Source organism: Corythoichthys intestinalis, chromosome 10, assembly GCF_030265065.1.
Source record: "Corythoichthys intestinalis isolate RoL2023-P3 chromosome 10, ASM3026506v1, whole genome shotgun sequence".
Lineage (NCBI taxonomy): Eukaryota > Metazoa > Chordata > Actinopteri > Syngnathiformes > Syngnathidae > Corythoichthys > Corythoichthys intestinalis.
Window position 1 is genome coordinate 55501011 of NC_080404.1, and position 15473 is coordinate 55516483.

At 38.6% G+C, this 15473-nt stretch overlaps 1 protein-coding gene across 2 annotated transcripts in view; it reads left to right on the forward strand.

Moving 5' to 3' along the window:
• The window catches only part of LOC130923399 (zinc finger protein 585A-like), a 31867-nt gene extending 17191 nt beyond the window's left edge, over window positions 1–14676 (forward strand). The window contains exons 3-4 of one of the 2 annotated variants that reach the window (XM_057849077.1): window positions 32–166; window positions 12793–14676. In XM_057849077.1, coding sequence (XP_057705060.1) covers window positions 32–166; window positions 12793–13007 — 350 coding nt within the window. In that variant the 3' untranslated portion in view covers window positions 13008–14676. Of the gene's footprint in view, window positions 1–31; window positions 7755–12792 lie in introns of those variants that run through there. The other variant, XM_057849076.1, reaches the window with a different exon arrangement.
• Window positions 14677–15473: the final 797 nt, after the last annotated feature.

Here is a 15473-nt window from a genome sequence, read left to right on the forward strand (position 1 = left end):
TCCATAAAATATGTCTTCTTGCTTCTTGCAGATTTCAGCAAATATCTTGGTCCTGAGCGACAGGAGCCAGGATCTCCTGGCGGTGAAGAGGATGTTGAGCCCCAACAAATCAAAGAGGAGGAGCCAGAGTCCTGTCAACAGAAGGATGGTATCAACCGGTGGACTGGTGAGCCCTTGAAGAATGAAGATCATCTGGGCGAGAGTAGCAGCAACCGTGACGAGAAACGTTGCAAATGCTATCATTGCGGGAAAACCTTTGCTAATATCTATAATTGTCGTACACATATGAGGTGCCACACTGGTGAAAAACCTTTTGTCTGTTCGGTTTGCGGTCAAATATTTCGTCACAAGTCCACCTTAAAATCACACGCAAGAACCCACACTGGAGAAAAACCTTTTGCCTGCTCAATTTGTGGTCAAGTTTTCATTCATGAGCGAGACAGAAAAAGGCACATGAGAAAAAAACACACCGGAGAAATACCTTTTCAATGCTCAGTTTGTGGCCAAATATTCAGTCACGAGAGTGCCTTAATCAGCCACACAAGAACCCACGCTGGAGAAAAACCTTTTGCCTGCTCAATTTGTGGTCAAGGTTTCATTCATGAGGGAAACATAAATAGGCACATGAGAAACAAACACACCGGAGAAATACCTTTTCAATGCTCAGTTTGTGGCCAAATATTCAATCTCGAGCGCGCCTTAATCAAACACACGAGAACCCACAATGGCGAAAAACGTTTCAAGTGCACAGTTTGTGGCAAACGTTTCGACTACAAAAGCCACTTTACAGAACACACAAGGACCCACACTGGAGAAAAACCTTTTGTCTGCTCCGTTTGCGGTCAAAGATTCAGTCATATGAACAGATTAAAAACTCACACCACAAGGCACACTAGGCAAAAACCTTCTTCCTGCTCAAGTAGTGATCAAGGTTGCACTGAAAACCAAAGCTTACAAAACCACATAAAAACCCACACCGGAGAAAAACCTTTCGCTTGCTCAATTTGTGGTCAAGGTTTCATTCATGAGCGAAACAGAAAAAGGCACATGAGAAAAAAACACACCGGAGAAGTACCTTTTCAATGCTCAGTTTGTGGCCACATATTCAGTCACGAGAGTGCCTTAATCAAACACACAAGAACCCACAATAGCGAAAAACGTTTCAAGTGCACAGTTTATGGCAAACGTTTCGACGACAAAAGCCACTTTACAGAACACACAAGGACCCACACTGGAGAAAAACCTTTTGTCTGCTCCGTTTGCGGTCAAAGATTCAGTCATATGAACGGATTAAAAACTCACACCACAGGGCACACTAGGCAAAAACCTTCTTCCTGCTCAAGTAGTGATCAAGGTTGCACTGAAAACCAAAGCTTACAAAACCACATAAAAACCCACACCGGAGAAAAACCTTTCGCTTGCTCAATTTGTGGTCAAGGTTTCATTCATGAGCGAAACAGAAAAAGGCACATGAGAAAAAAACACACCGGAGAAGTACCTTTTCAATGCTCAGTTTGTGGCCACATATTCAGTCACGAGAGTGCCTTAATTAAACACACAAGAACCCACGCTGGAAGAAAACCTTTTGTTTGCTCAATTTGTGGTCGAGGTTTCATTCATGAGCAAAACAGAGAAAGGCACGTGAGAAAAAAACACACCGGAGAAAAATCTTTTCGATGCTCATTTTGTGGCCAGTTATTCAGGCACGAGAGAGCCTTAATCAAACACACAAGAACCCACAATAGCGAAAAACGTTTCGAGTGTACCGTTTGTGGCAAAAGTTTCGACTACAAAAGCCGCTTTACAGAACACACAAGGACCCACAGTGGTGAAAAACCTTTTGTTTGTTCAATTTGCGGTCAAAGATTCTGTCGAAACAATGACTTAAAAATACACACTACAAGCCACACTGGAGAAAAACTTTTCACGTGCTCAGTTTGTGGCCGAAATTTTACCCACAAGGGCCTCTTAATATCACACTCAAGAATCCACACTGGTGAAAAACCATTTGTTTGCTCAACTTGTGGTCGATGTTTCTCTGAAATGCGATTTTTACAACACCACATGAGAACCCACACCGGGGAAAAACCTTTTACCTGCTCAATTTGTGGCCGAGGTTTCACTGTAAAGCACAGCTTACAAAGCCACATGAGAACCCACACCGGAGAAAAACCTTTTGTATGCTCAATTTGTGGCCGAGGTTTCACTGTAAAGAAAACCTTACAAAGCCACATGAGAACCCACACCGGAGAAAAACCTTTTGCCTGCTCAATTTGTGGTCGAGGTTACATTGTAAAGCAAAGCTTACGAAGCCACATGAGATCCCACACTGGAGAAAAACCTTTTGCCTGCTCAATTTGTGGTCGACGTTTCGCTGTAAAGCCGAGTTTACAATACCACATAACAACCCACACCGGGGAAAAACCTTTTGCCTGCTTAATTTGTGGTCGAGGATTCACTGTAAAGCAAAGCTTACAAAGCCACATGAGAACCCACACCGGAGAAAAACCTTTTGCCTGCTCAATTTGTGGTCGAGGTTACACTGTAAAGCAAACCTTACAAAGTCACATGAGATCCCACACTGGAGAAAAACCTTTTGCCTGCTCAACTTGTGGTCGACGTTTCGTTGTAAAGCTGAGTTTACAATACCACCTAAGAACCCACACCGGAGAAAAACCTTCTGCCTGCTCAGGTTTGCCCAAAGATTGAGTGCATCTTAACCCTTTAGACCCCAAGCATTTTTTTTGTAAAATTAGGTTTTGATTTTTCTACGAGTAGTTACAAACTAAGTTAACAGTTCAAACATGCTTTATTATAGATATTTTTATTCCCGAATCACCAAAAGATGATGCCATGAAATATTCTCCAAAATATTCACATTTTGAAAGTGTCATAACCAGTGCACAGACTTCACTATCATTTGACGGGGAACGCAGCACTGGGCCGATCCCTAGGGGGCCTATATTCAAACATTCAAAATTCAAATATTTTCAAAACCAAAGCCCCGTGCGACCTAAAACCAGAACAGGCCTCTCCCTTAGGCTAATATGAGTCTCCATGAGCAGCGGCATCAAAAAATTCAAATGAAATCCCAATGAATTATTTTGTTTGTATATAAGTATAACAAAACTTAAAATGGCTATAAAATTCTCTTTACCCTTGATGCACAAAAATGACCAAATGCAGAGATAATCAACTACATGTTAAAAATTGCTATTGATCCTGAAAATGTTTTTGCCCGAAATAGCGACTTATTTCATATAGTTCAATTTTGAGATAAGTTTTCAACAGCTGTTCAATCACTGTTTTCACATACTTGAGGGAAGCATGCAGAACCATCTTAATTTTACTCAACAAAAGCTAATTTTCCATTTTTCTACGTACAATCACAGCTTATTTAGGTTGATTTCCGATGTCACTATTGACAAGCGTTGTACTAAAGTAAGAGTAGCATTACTTCCAAATAAAATCGCTCAAGTAAAAGACCTGACACTGGGAGATACAGATCTTAGACCCGCCCAGGTTGATTTGGGGACATTTCGAGGAGACCTGTTGCGGGACGTGTCCTATCATACCTGTCAAGTTGTTCGGTTTCGGCGTAATTTGTACAAGTGAGCACTGATTATTAAATGTGTACGCCGTACGTTCAAAATCTGAACGTTTTTCGTGCATTACCGTTTTTGTTCTCCGGATTTTGTCACTGTTTCGGCAACGAGACAATGTGCGTTACTATGCGTTACTACGTTAGCTGAATGACGCGTGAAAAGTCAGATGCACGGAGAGCGAAGCGTTTGTTGTGACTGTTGAAAACGCGATGCTAGGCTAGGTGGCTCCAATATTTCCTGACTGTAGCCGACAGCCTACAATCTACGCCTAGATATCTCATGCATGTAGAACTACTTGCGAAATGACACTCGGTGGCGTTACTAAAATGCCGCCATCTTAAAGCAGTAGACTTCTCAGAAAGGCTCTGTTGTAGTCAGTGTTGTCACGGATTACTTAAAAAAGTAATTTAATTACGGATTACTGGTTATACCTCAAAAAAGTAATCTAGTTACTTTGCTGATTACTTTATTATCAAAGTAACTAAGTTACTTTAAAAGTAACTTATCAGTTACTTTTTACCAATGTTTTCTCCTTTTGCTGCCTCAACATAAAAATAACAGACAAATGTCATCGCTTGTAATTGAGTTTTTCACATAAGGCTTAAACTTTGAGTTAGCGGGGGTTTAATTAGTCGATGGAGTTGATTTCAACCACCATTGACTCGCCCTAGCTTCGCCATTCCGGAGCTCTAAAACTAACAAATAACTGACAAACTGCACGAAATGTGTTTAAATCAACTCCAACGACTAATTAAACCCCCGCCAACTCCAAGATTAAGACTAATGTAAAAAATTCTGAACTTCCCCTTCGAAATAAAGAGCCGTTAAAATGTTGTCTATAAAAGTTGTAAAGCAATAAAACAAACAACAAAAATTAATGAAATGAACAAAAATCCTACAAGGTAAAGTTTTCATGATGGGTCAAAATCATTTGCTTAGCCAAAACTACACCAGAGGAGGCAAGATGGATATTTAGAGTTTCTGTAATCCTAAGCTTTCAAACGCTACCAACAACAACTTGAACAGTTGATTGAACTCGAACATTGTCAAGATGTGTATATATTAGGGCTATCAAACGCTAAAAATTTTTAATCGAGTTAATTACAGCTTAAAAATTAATTAATCGTTTATTCAAACCATCTATACAATATGCCATATATTTCTGTAAATTGTTGGAATGGAAAGATAAGACACAAGATGGATATATACATTCAACATACGGTACATACAGTAAGTACTGTATTTGTTGATTATAACAATAAATCAACAAGATGGCATTAACATTATTAACATTCTGTTAAAGCGATCCATGGATAGAAAGGCTTGTAGTTCTTAAGAGATAAATGTTAGTACAAATTATAGAAATTTTATATTAAAACCCCTCTTAATGTTTTCGTTGTAATAAAATTTGTTAAATTTTCAATCAAAAAATAAACTAGTAGCCCACCATTGTTGATGTCAATAATTACTTACACAATGCTCATGGGTGCTGAAGCGTATAAAATCAGTTGCACCCAAGCGCCAGCAGAGGGCGGCAAAACTCCATAAAACACAATTAACAAGTAGGCATTTCACTGTACTGTCATTTAAATCTGTCTGAGCGGGGCATGTGCGTTAATTGCCTCAAATATTTTAACGTGATTAATTTAAAAAATTAATTACCGCCCGTTAACGCGATAAATTTGACAGCCCTAGTATATACAGTGGGGAGAACAAGTATTTGATACACTGCCAATGGGTTTTTCCATTGGCAGTGTATCAAATACTTGTTCTCCCCACTGTATATATATTAGGGCTGTCAAACGATTAAAATTTTTAATTGAGTTAATTACAGCTTAAAAATTAATTAATCATAATTAATCGCAATTAATCACAATTCAAACCATCTATAAAATATGCCATATTTTTCTGTATACTATATATATATATTCTGTAAAATGTTGGAATGGAAAGATAAGACACAAGATGGATATATACATTCAACATACGGTGCATAACGACTGTAGTGGGCATTTCACTCTACTGTCATTTAAATCTGTCTATGCTGTCCTCACTCCGACGCGTCTACTTTTTCCAAAGCTAGACAGCTAGTGAACGACGCCTTAATAATCAGACTTCTTGTTTTTTCATCTGATTTATTAATAAAATAGCCTCAAACCATTGTCCTCTTTAGACCGTCGTAAAACTACACAAAAAAAAGTACACAAGCATTGCATTAGCAACAACGTTAGCTTAGCACGCTATACAGGTTCACTAAACATAAACAAAAAGCGTCTCATACAAAAAAATATAACATTTCGCTTACTAACATAATATGTACATTCTTTACAACAACCATACTTACGGACAAATCTTGTCCAAGGATCATATAAGCACAACATTACAACGCAGGCGTCAGCCCGAGACGTCCTGCAGCCATATTGAACTGGCAAGTGAACAATAAACCATGTCGCAAAGCGACCACAAGAGTTCGCTGTTGGACAGCACAAAAAGCCTTGCTGTGAAACTTACCAAAAGGCAGAATACTGTCTGAGCGGGACATGTGCGTTAATTGTGTCAAATATTTTAACGTGATTAATTAAAAAAATTAATTACCGCGCGTAAACGCGATAATTTTGACAGCCCTAATATATATATATATATATATATATATATATATATATATATATATATATATATATATACATACAGTATTGGCCAAAAGTTTGGAGACACTTCAAAGGTGGATACTTTGAAGCTGTTTTCATTTATTTCACTTTTTTGCCATTCCACATGTTCGTTCATAGTTTTGATGTCTTCATTGAGAATTTACAATCGTAGTGAAAATACAGTGGTACCTCGACATACGATCGCTTCTCAGAATTAGCAAAAGAAATGTTCCCTGACTCAAAGATTGCATCGGTAAATTAATTTTATCAATTGACCTTTTTAATTTATAATTGGACACACTAACGAACTACCTTCAAGTCAAACTGAATTGTGAGATGAAGTGCAGCCATCAAGATATGATAGAAATTGCCAAATGTGGTATAACAAAAGTCACTTTTAATTGTAGTCATCATGATGTAGTTGTAGATATTGATTGTTCTTTGATTGCTCCATGTTATATGTTACAATATCACCAATAAATTCATATTATTTGATAAATTGAGTTTTATTTCTGTTTCATATTGCACGCTATACACAACATTGTAAGATTAGTCACCAACTTGTAACGGCATACGTCACTATTTGTAAGCTTGCCAACAGCCCGGGTTGACAGGTATGCCTATTGATATCTGGTCACTTCCTGTTGATTTGGGGACATGTCCTATTGATATTGAAGTCCAGGGACTATGAGCTAAGTTAATACCTATGCTCTGCTCACATGCAAGTCACGTACAGACTCAAGTTACATGTTCATATTACATACTGTATTTGCCCTTGTATAATCAAGTGTTTAAAAAAATGTGTGGAAAGGAGAAAGTCATTCTGAAGGAATCATTCATTCATTGTACTGGAAAGGCTGTGTTAACAGTGTAAGGACATCATTAAAATGTTTAACTAATATGTTAATTATAGCTGTGATGTTGATGCAAGTGATCACTCTCAACACGTCACTGTTATTTGTCCATACTCTGGCTTTTTTAAAAGTTTTTTTTCTGTGTTTCGTTAAAAAAATGCATTGGAAAAATTACACTAGGGAGCTAATATTTCTCCAGGACAGTAAAAACATGTAAAGATCAAAATGGCACCATGCTGCAATTTCTTCTTCCTTCTTTTCTTTGCAACTTATTGCAAACAGGCTGGGGAGATTTGCACTAAATTCTTGTAATAATGCCATGTTTTGGCTCATTGACTCCCATTATAAATCATAATTTTTGATGTGCTGTAAACCTGATGTGTTATAATGCATTTTCCCGTGATTACTGATGCAATCGCTTCTTCGGCGAGTCAAAAACATGGAAATAGAGGAATTTGTGTGTTGAGAGTCTTAACACCCAAAAGTCACTCGGGGGCGCCATAGGCCAATACATGAATTTGCTTGCTAAGAAATGCTGTCATTATGACTTACGGACTTATTTGGGCATCTAACTATGTCATATGAAATATTCAAATTAGACTTTTATTTTATATATATATATTCGGGCTGTCAAAATTATCGCGTTAACGGGCGTTAATTTTTTAAATTAATCACGTTAAAATATTTGACGCAATTAACGCAGATGCCCCACTCAGATTTAAATGATGGTACAGTGAAACGCTCACTTGTTAATTGTGTTTTATGGAGTTTTGCCGCCCTCTGCTGGCGCTTTGGTCCGACTGATTTTATACGCTTTAACACCCATGAGCATTGTGTAAGTAATTATTGACATGAAGAATGGCGGGCTACTAGTTTATTTTTTGATTGAAAATTTTACAAATTTCATTAAAACGAAAACATTAAGAGGGGTCTTAATATAAAATTTCTATAAATTGTACTAACATTTTTCTTTTAAGAACTTTCTATCCATGGATCGCTTTAACAGAATGTTAATAATGTAAATGCCATCTTGTTGATTTATTGTTATAATAAACAAATACAGTCCTTATGTTACGTATGTTGAATGTATATATGCATCTTGTGTCTTATCTTTCGATTCCAACAATAATTTACAGAAAAATATGGCATATTTTATAGATGGGGTGCAATTGCGATTAATTACGATTAATTAATTTTTAAGCTGTAAGTAACTCGATTAAAAATTTTAATCGTTTGACAGCCCTAATATATATATATATACACACACAGCATAGTTAGTTTTGCTCTTAGAATAATGCTGCTATTCATGTCCATAGGGGGCTTTAAAAAAAAATATATATATATATATATATATACAGTATGTGAAGATAGGTCAGATGGCAATGAACATTTTTGAGTGGTTGAAAGTGAAAAAAATATTCATAAATGACAGTCATATGAAATATTCAAATTGGACATATATACAGTGCTTTGCAAAAGTATTCGGCCCCCTTGAACCTTGCAACCTTTCGCCACATTTCAGGCTTCAAACATAAAGATATAAAATTTTAATTTTTTGTCATAAAGGATTACTGAAAACATCCGGAGTGTGAACCTTTTCATGTTTAGCTGTTTGGATAGCGGAAGCGAGCCCATTTACAATGTGCCTTTTTACCGGAAATTAAGGCATTTTCAGTTGCGAGTCCTGTTATTTAGGGGCTTTACGGGACCGCCCCTCTCACCCACGCTGCCTGTAGCGTTATATGCGAGCAATAATGGATTTTGAGCACACCTCCAGCTCTTCCCCAATTTCTTGACTCCTGCGCTTGTCGGATTTTTTTTCTCTGCGCGTTTAATTCAGCCCACGCTACTAACATGTCACAAAGCCGACCAATCAGAGAGCTGGCGGAAGTACACTGTGTTACCAATTGCACTTTTTGGCAATTGCAACTCTGCACCGTAGGGTGTAGTGGACAGGCGATTAACGTTGCTTGTTGTCGTCGATTCGCCCGGTGCTTATTACTTCAGAGAGGTGGTGATGTGTATAAAAACACAGTGACACGTTGGATGGTATTTTGCTGGAGACTTTTATTAACAAAACTAAAACCGCAGGTCCTCAATACAATGATTAACATTGATTTGAGGTTTTGTGACGCCGTCTACTGCTTTTTTGACATATTCAATTGTCCATGTACGATAAACTAACAATGTGGAGTTTCGTCCATCAATGCAATTTGGATTCGCAACTTCAATCATTGGAAATGCGTCGCTTACGATCGGATTTCCTCCCATTTTGGGATTCCAGTGTAAACTATGTTGCATTTGGCTACGCGTCATAGTGTTACTTTGAATTGGTAGCTCTGGATACAGTTTGGATATTGGAGGACAGACAGGGGTAGAGACATTAGCTCAGAGGGGTGCCTCTTGTGCACAAGGTGAGACCTCCCCATTTACAAATCCCCCCTCCCGCTGAGGAGAAGCAGGAGTTTGATTAGAATTCACCGTCTCATTGTCCCTTTCAAATTTATTGTATGATACCATTTGTCTTTGTCCGTTTCTTTGCTTCAGAAAGCCACCTATATGCCTCACTTAAGCCAATTTTTTTTCTGTTTATCTCTATTGCCACATGCTTTCGCCTTGATGCAATTTATAATAACTTCGATCTCTTCAAAGTCCAGTTTACCATTACAGTTAAACTTTTTTTGCCATTTCTTTATGTACTTTTCTGAACCTGGGTAATGCGCCTTCATATACATGCAATCATTAGGTTCAAACTTTGCTGTTTATTTCCCCATGTTATCGATTTGGTGTAACCCTTACACACTAGCTCCAATTACAAGTTAGTGTCGAACACTATGTTTTACACACGCTTTAACTCAGAAATGAGCATACTAGCAAACGTTTTAGCTTAACGAAATACACAAAGGAATACAGGCTACGTTAGCAACTAAACATTACAAGAACACGTGTTAGCAGCAACCATGTGCTCAGCAACACACACACAGTGAAACAGTTTAAACCAGGGGTGTCCAAACTTTTTGCAAAGGGGGCCGGATTTGGTGTGGTAAAAATGTGGGGGGCCGACCTTGGCTGACGACCTTTACATAGAACAATATATTTAAGCAAATTTTAGCAAGCCATTCTGTTTGTCACATTTGCGTCATTATTTTTTTTAATTTTTGTATTGGCCCGAATATAAGACGGCCCTGATTATAAGACGACCCCCTCTTTTTCAAGACTCAAGTTTGAAAAAAATTGACTTTTTGAACACCATATTAATTTTTATACAGAAAATAATTACAGTACATCTGTTTTCCGAAATTTCCAGGTTCGCGGTGAATCAGTAACAGGCACACTGTTGCTCAATAGACAATGTTTATTGATTAGAAAATGCAGAATAAATGAGATTTATTGATTACAATCCCACAAGAGCAAGCAACAAGCATCAAAAACAAGCATAACAAGGGTTACGATGACGCTAGATTTGAGTTTGTCAATCCCAGAATCCCCGCGCTGCGTTACAGGACAACCAGGTGTCCCTTAGCAATGAAAATCGCTTACCGTGACAAATGAGCGGGAGCCAACGCTCTGGTAAGGCGGCGAAGGAACAAAGCCAGGCGATCCGTACGTGACCCGCTGGCGGACTGCTATAATGTCTAGACCGCGAATATAAGACGACCCCCTCTTTTTCAGTGTTATTTCAATGCAAAAAACACCGTCTTATATTCGGGCCAATACGGTAATAATTCAACTGTTCCTCATTGACTGCGCCGCGCGGTCAATGAGGAACGGAGCGAGAGTAGCTAAACATCATGCTTCTCATTACCCGGCCCCTCGGGTAATGCCAATGCTCAACTCACGGTTCTAGCTCAACTCATGCCACGAGATAAAAAAACACAACAACATACCTGACTGCTGCCGAAAAGCTGCCACAAAGTACGTCATCCACGTAATGTAATGGTAGATATCATTCATATTCATTCAAAAAAAAGCTAGATGCGGCCGTTGGTTAACGGTCGCCATCTTAAAGCAGTACACATCCCTGCAAGGCTGTTTTAGCGAACCTTCCAGGCAAACCTAATTAACTTTTTATCTAAAATACTCCTAAATCGGTAAAATATTGACTTGAATCTATCTTTAAAATAGTTTTAAAACTTTCACATGTCGAAAGTAGACAAAAGGGAAATTATGGAATAACGGGAGTAATTTTAACAACTTTAACAGTTGATTCACAACATTAAATTAATTGAATGTAGTTTAAAGCTGCTGTTACAGAATGGGGACTGGAGTTTTTTTATTTACTGTTATTTTTGTATATTTGTTTACTGCTATATGTTAACTTGATACTGAAATAGTAGTTTGGTTTAGCCTGAGAGGATTTTTGAACAATTTTGGAACTAATGTACAAAACATTTAATTTAAAAAAACATTTTTTTTTTTTTTTTTAAAAAGGAGGGGGGGGGTGCATCAATAATCGTTTTATAATCAAATCGGAGCCTCTGAATCGTAATCGTAATCGAATCGTTAGGTGCCCAAAGATTCCCAGCTCTAATAGACAACAATTAAAGAACGCTCTACATGCAAATAGCACTAAGAGAATTCATGATTGGATCACGAAACACCAGATTGGCTATCCAACTAGTACTCTACAAGAATATACAACACATGCAATACATGCTGATAGAAATTGTAAAAAAGAAAACGCAGGTGTATACCTATTTGCGAAAGAAGGTAGTGTTGAAATGTTTTTCCAAGAAGCGCACAAAAGAGGGCTTAACTCAAGGGGAAAGAGGTTTCCAGGAAAAGATAAAAATAGGAGACATTTTGTCAAAAGTCATAGAAGGGGATTTAATGATGAGTGTTGGTTTTGTGGGCAAAAAGGGCACTGGGCTAGAAATTGCAAAAAGCGCCAGAAGAATAATGCAGAACTAGATTCAACGGAACTGCAAGTAGATTCATCGCAACTAGCTTCTGGCAAAGATGAATGCAAATTAATAGAGACTAATCTAGCTGATTCGATGAAACTGCAACTAGTTTCACCGCAACTATTTTCTGACGAAGATGACTTCAAATTGGAAGAAAATAGCCCAGCTGACAAATATTGTGAAGATTTGTTTTTAAATGACATGCCAAGTAAGCCAGAAATTACATTATGTGTAAATGGCACCCCGATGACGTTTCTCTGTGATTCAGATTCTTGCAGGACCACATGCTGTGACCCTATTCCAGGTGTGAAACCGAGTGGGGGGACAGTGATGGTCAGAGCAGCAAATGGTCTCTCTTCCCCCATCCCTGTCTCAAACCACTTACATATGAAAGACCCAAAAGGCCTTTCATGCTCTCTCAGTGTCTTGCTGTATCCTGAATGTCCAGTTAATTTGCTAGGACGTGATGCATTGACAAAATTACAATTGGCCTTAGTACCCACACCAGATGGACAATTGTTGATCAAACGGAGACAACAACTACTAGATGGTGATGTTTTTGTTCATTCTAGTTCATCAAATAGTTTGTGTTCCCTCAAAGTAGAAAACAGTGAATGCGACACCCTAATTGGAGAAACGGGCAAAATCAGAACTGTTGAAGAGGATATGCAAGCTAAGTTACATGTGTCTACGACGTCGCCAGCAAGACATTTGTCTTGTACAGAAAATTTGGCCTTGGAAAGATGTACGACATTAAATTCTTCTACTGTTCTTCCCACAGAAGGTGACAGAAAATCACACGATTGCCAGGAGGTTGCCGAGCAATCCACCGAAGCGCAATTAGACCTGACCGATACAGCTTTGCCAGAAGCAGTGGAGTTGTTTGGAATGTTGTTTGTAAAAACGCTCTCAGCAAAACATGCAAATGTGATTGTAATGCAAAAGTTTAGATCTATGCAGAGACAGTTCCTGAATTTCCAGATTGGCATCGGCTAGGGAAGTTTGAAATGGACAGGAATCGAGGCTGTGAAATCCAGACAGGGGTTCATCAATAAAAGCAGAAGGAAGCGTTTACCGACATTCGTCGCCGGACCACCTGCTTTAAACCTTTGGTCAGTACGAACACTGGTACCGCAAAATACTGCTCATCCCCACAGACAATCCACCAGCGCAATCTGAGAGAGCCCTGCCTCGGAGAAGGACGTGGGTCGGCATCACGGCAACAGTTGCTACGGCAGCCATGACGGCAGCCATCATCCAACCTGTACTACCGTGGTGGAGCTGGCAGGATTCACCTGTGGCTAGCGGAGTTGATTGGTGGCCATTGAGATGGAGAAACATCGTCTATGTGGTTCCTGGGTGGACCATGACGAACTGTATACAAGAACTGACCAACAGCTGCCAAACAAAGATGGGGCCACTCAAGAGAAGAAAGATGGTACTTTCCCTGGTTTCTTGATGAAGGTTCTGGTCTATTTCGTTTGCCTCCTTGATTCCTTCCATTTCAAAATAAAGTACAGCAATATTAAACATATACACGTTAATTTTACAGTCCTCTCAACTTGCAACTAAAGCGAAGGGTATATGTGTTGATGTTGCTGATTTAGATGATAATTTTGAATTAGATGTTAACTCATGCCTAAGTGTTCCAAGAGTCTCACCAAGAGTTTTCAAGAGTTTTCTGCTGAATGCCTACTAATGACTGTGTAGTATTAAATTCGGAAGAAATTACTATACATGATGTCTTACGCATTAAATGTTAAACAGGGGGGAATGTTGGAATTGTTGTGAATACAGTTAACATTTATGCTTTCCTTATAGTTAGGTACCAGACAGGATAACCTCTGTCTAGTTAGCCTTTCCTTTGTTCTGGGCCATGTGGCCCCCATGTGATCTACTCAATGTCCCCTGATGCCTTCCTGACCCCTCCCATCCTATTGTTTTCCCCTGAATAAATAAGGTTGCTTCACAGCAACCTGGGGGGGAGCAACAACCAACCTCCACAAAAGCTACATCAACTTCCTGCGTGTTCTTTTTAGCCAAGCTAGGTGTACATAAACCTAGCTTCAACTCTAACACATGCGAAGCGAGCAACGGCCGGTTGGATTGAGCGACCGACTTTGAAACGTGCAGAATGAATCGAAAACTAAATTTAGCGCAAGCTAATGCATTGTTTCATTAACTCAAGGAAGAGGATGCGCCGTATTTGTCGTTGTTTTCCTTGGATGAGTCGGTGTCCCGGCAAGTAGAAGTGACAGCAGCGCGCAAACGGAGGAAGAATAGGCTGTGTGATGTTGTGTGTGACGTAGCTCCATGACCTGTTCAAGAGGAAACTTTATTGAGTGCGCAAAAAAAAAAACTTTATTGAGTCGCATGCCTGAAAAAATTGAACTGAACAACTTGTCAATATTTTTTAAAATACTTTTTTTCATGTTATATATATATCTTCACTATGAATCTTTTCAATCTTTATATAGATGTGTGTTCGAGAAGCTTGATTGCATGTAGGAATATACTTTTGATAAGGATAACGTCACAAAGAGATATCCTCCAAACCCTTTTTGTTTTAGATTATATATATATATATATAATTCTCACTATTTTGTACCATATATAACATGTTTTGACCATAGTATGTGTAAAGGCCAAAAACGCCTATGACCATACCAGCTGTTTGTGTTGAATTGTCAAACATAAACCCATTCAATCTTATTTTTTTCTATTGAATGTTTATCCTAAAAAGTTGAATAAATATTATCAAGCTTCAAAACGGTTGGTCGAGCATGTTTGTTTGTCAATGGGACATCAACATTACAAATTTTGAAAAAAGGTTTTGGGATTTTTTTTTGGTCTTTTGGGGTCCAAAATGTGGATTATAATTGGTCAGTGAAGAAAACAACAATTTGGACATGAAGTTCAAGGTGTCCTGAAAAAAGGGACCCAACCTGGCCATTGTGAAACATTTTTTCTTTGAAATATAAAGGCAAAATTAACGGCATGCAAATTCGTCCAAAATAGGCTTAGGCGTTAAAGGGTTGAATAGATAATAACCAAATAACCCTCTCTGGGTTCTTCACAGAAAAAAAGTCAGGATATAAATGACACTATTGGGGGGGGGGGGTGTCTCCGGTTTTGTTCAGGGGGCCGGTGTTGTGCGGAAAAAATAGCCACTCTGCGTGAAATGTCCCCCCTGACCGGAACGCCCACGCGTCACTCGTACAAACAGCTTTTTCTTACCAGTCGATGGACACGGAAACGACTTTCTTGTACTGTGAATCTGTATTATTTTACTCTGCTTGAACTAATAAATGTCATACCTGCGTGATTGTCATTGGGATATGGTTGTGAAAACCTGTAGTGTAGACCAATACATTTCTGTTCAAAGATGGTTGTGTGGCCTGGACCCAGTCCACCATTAGTTACTAAAATACAGTACTATTATTTTGTGTTATTTATTTAAAA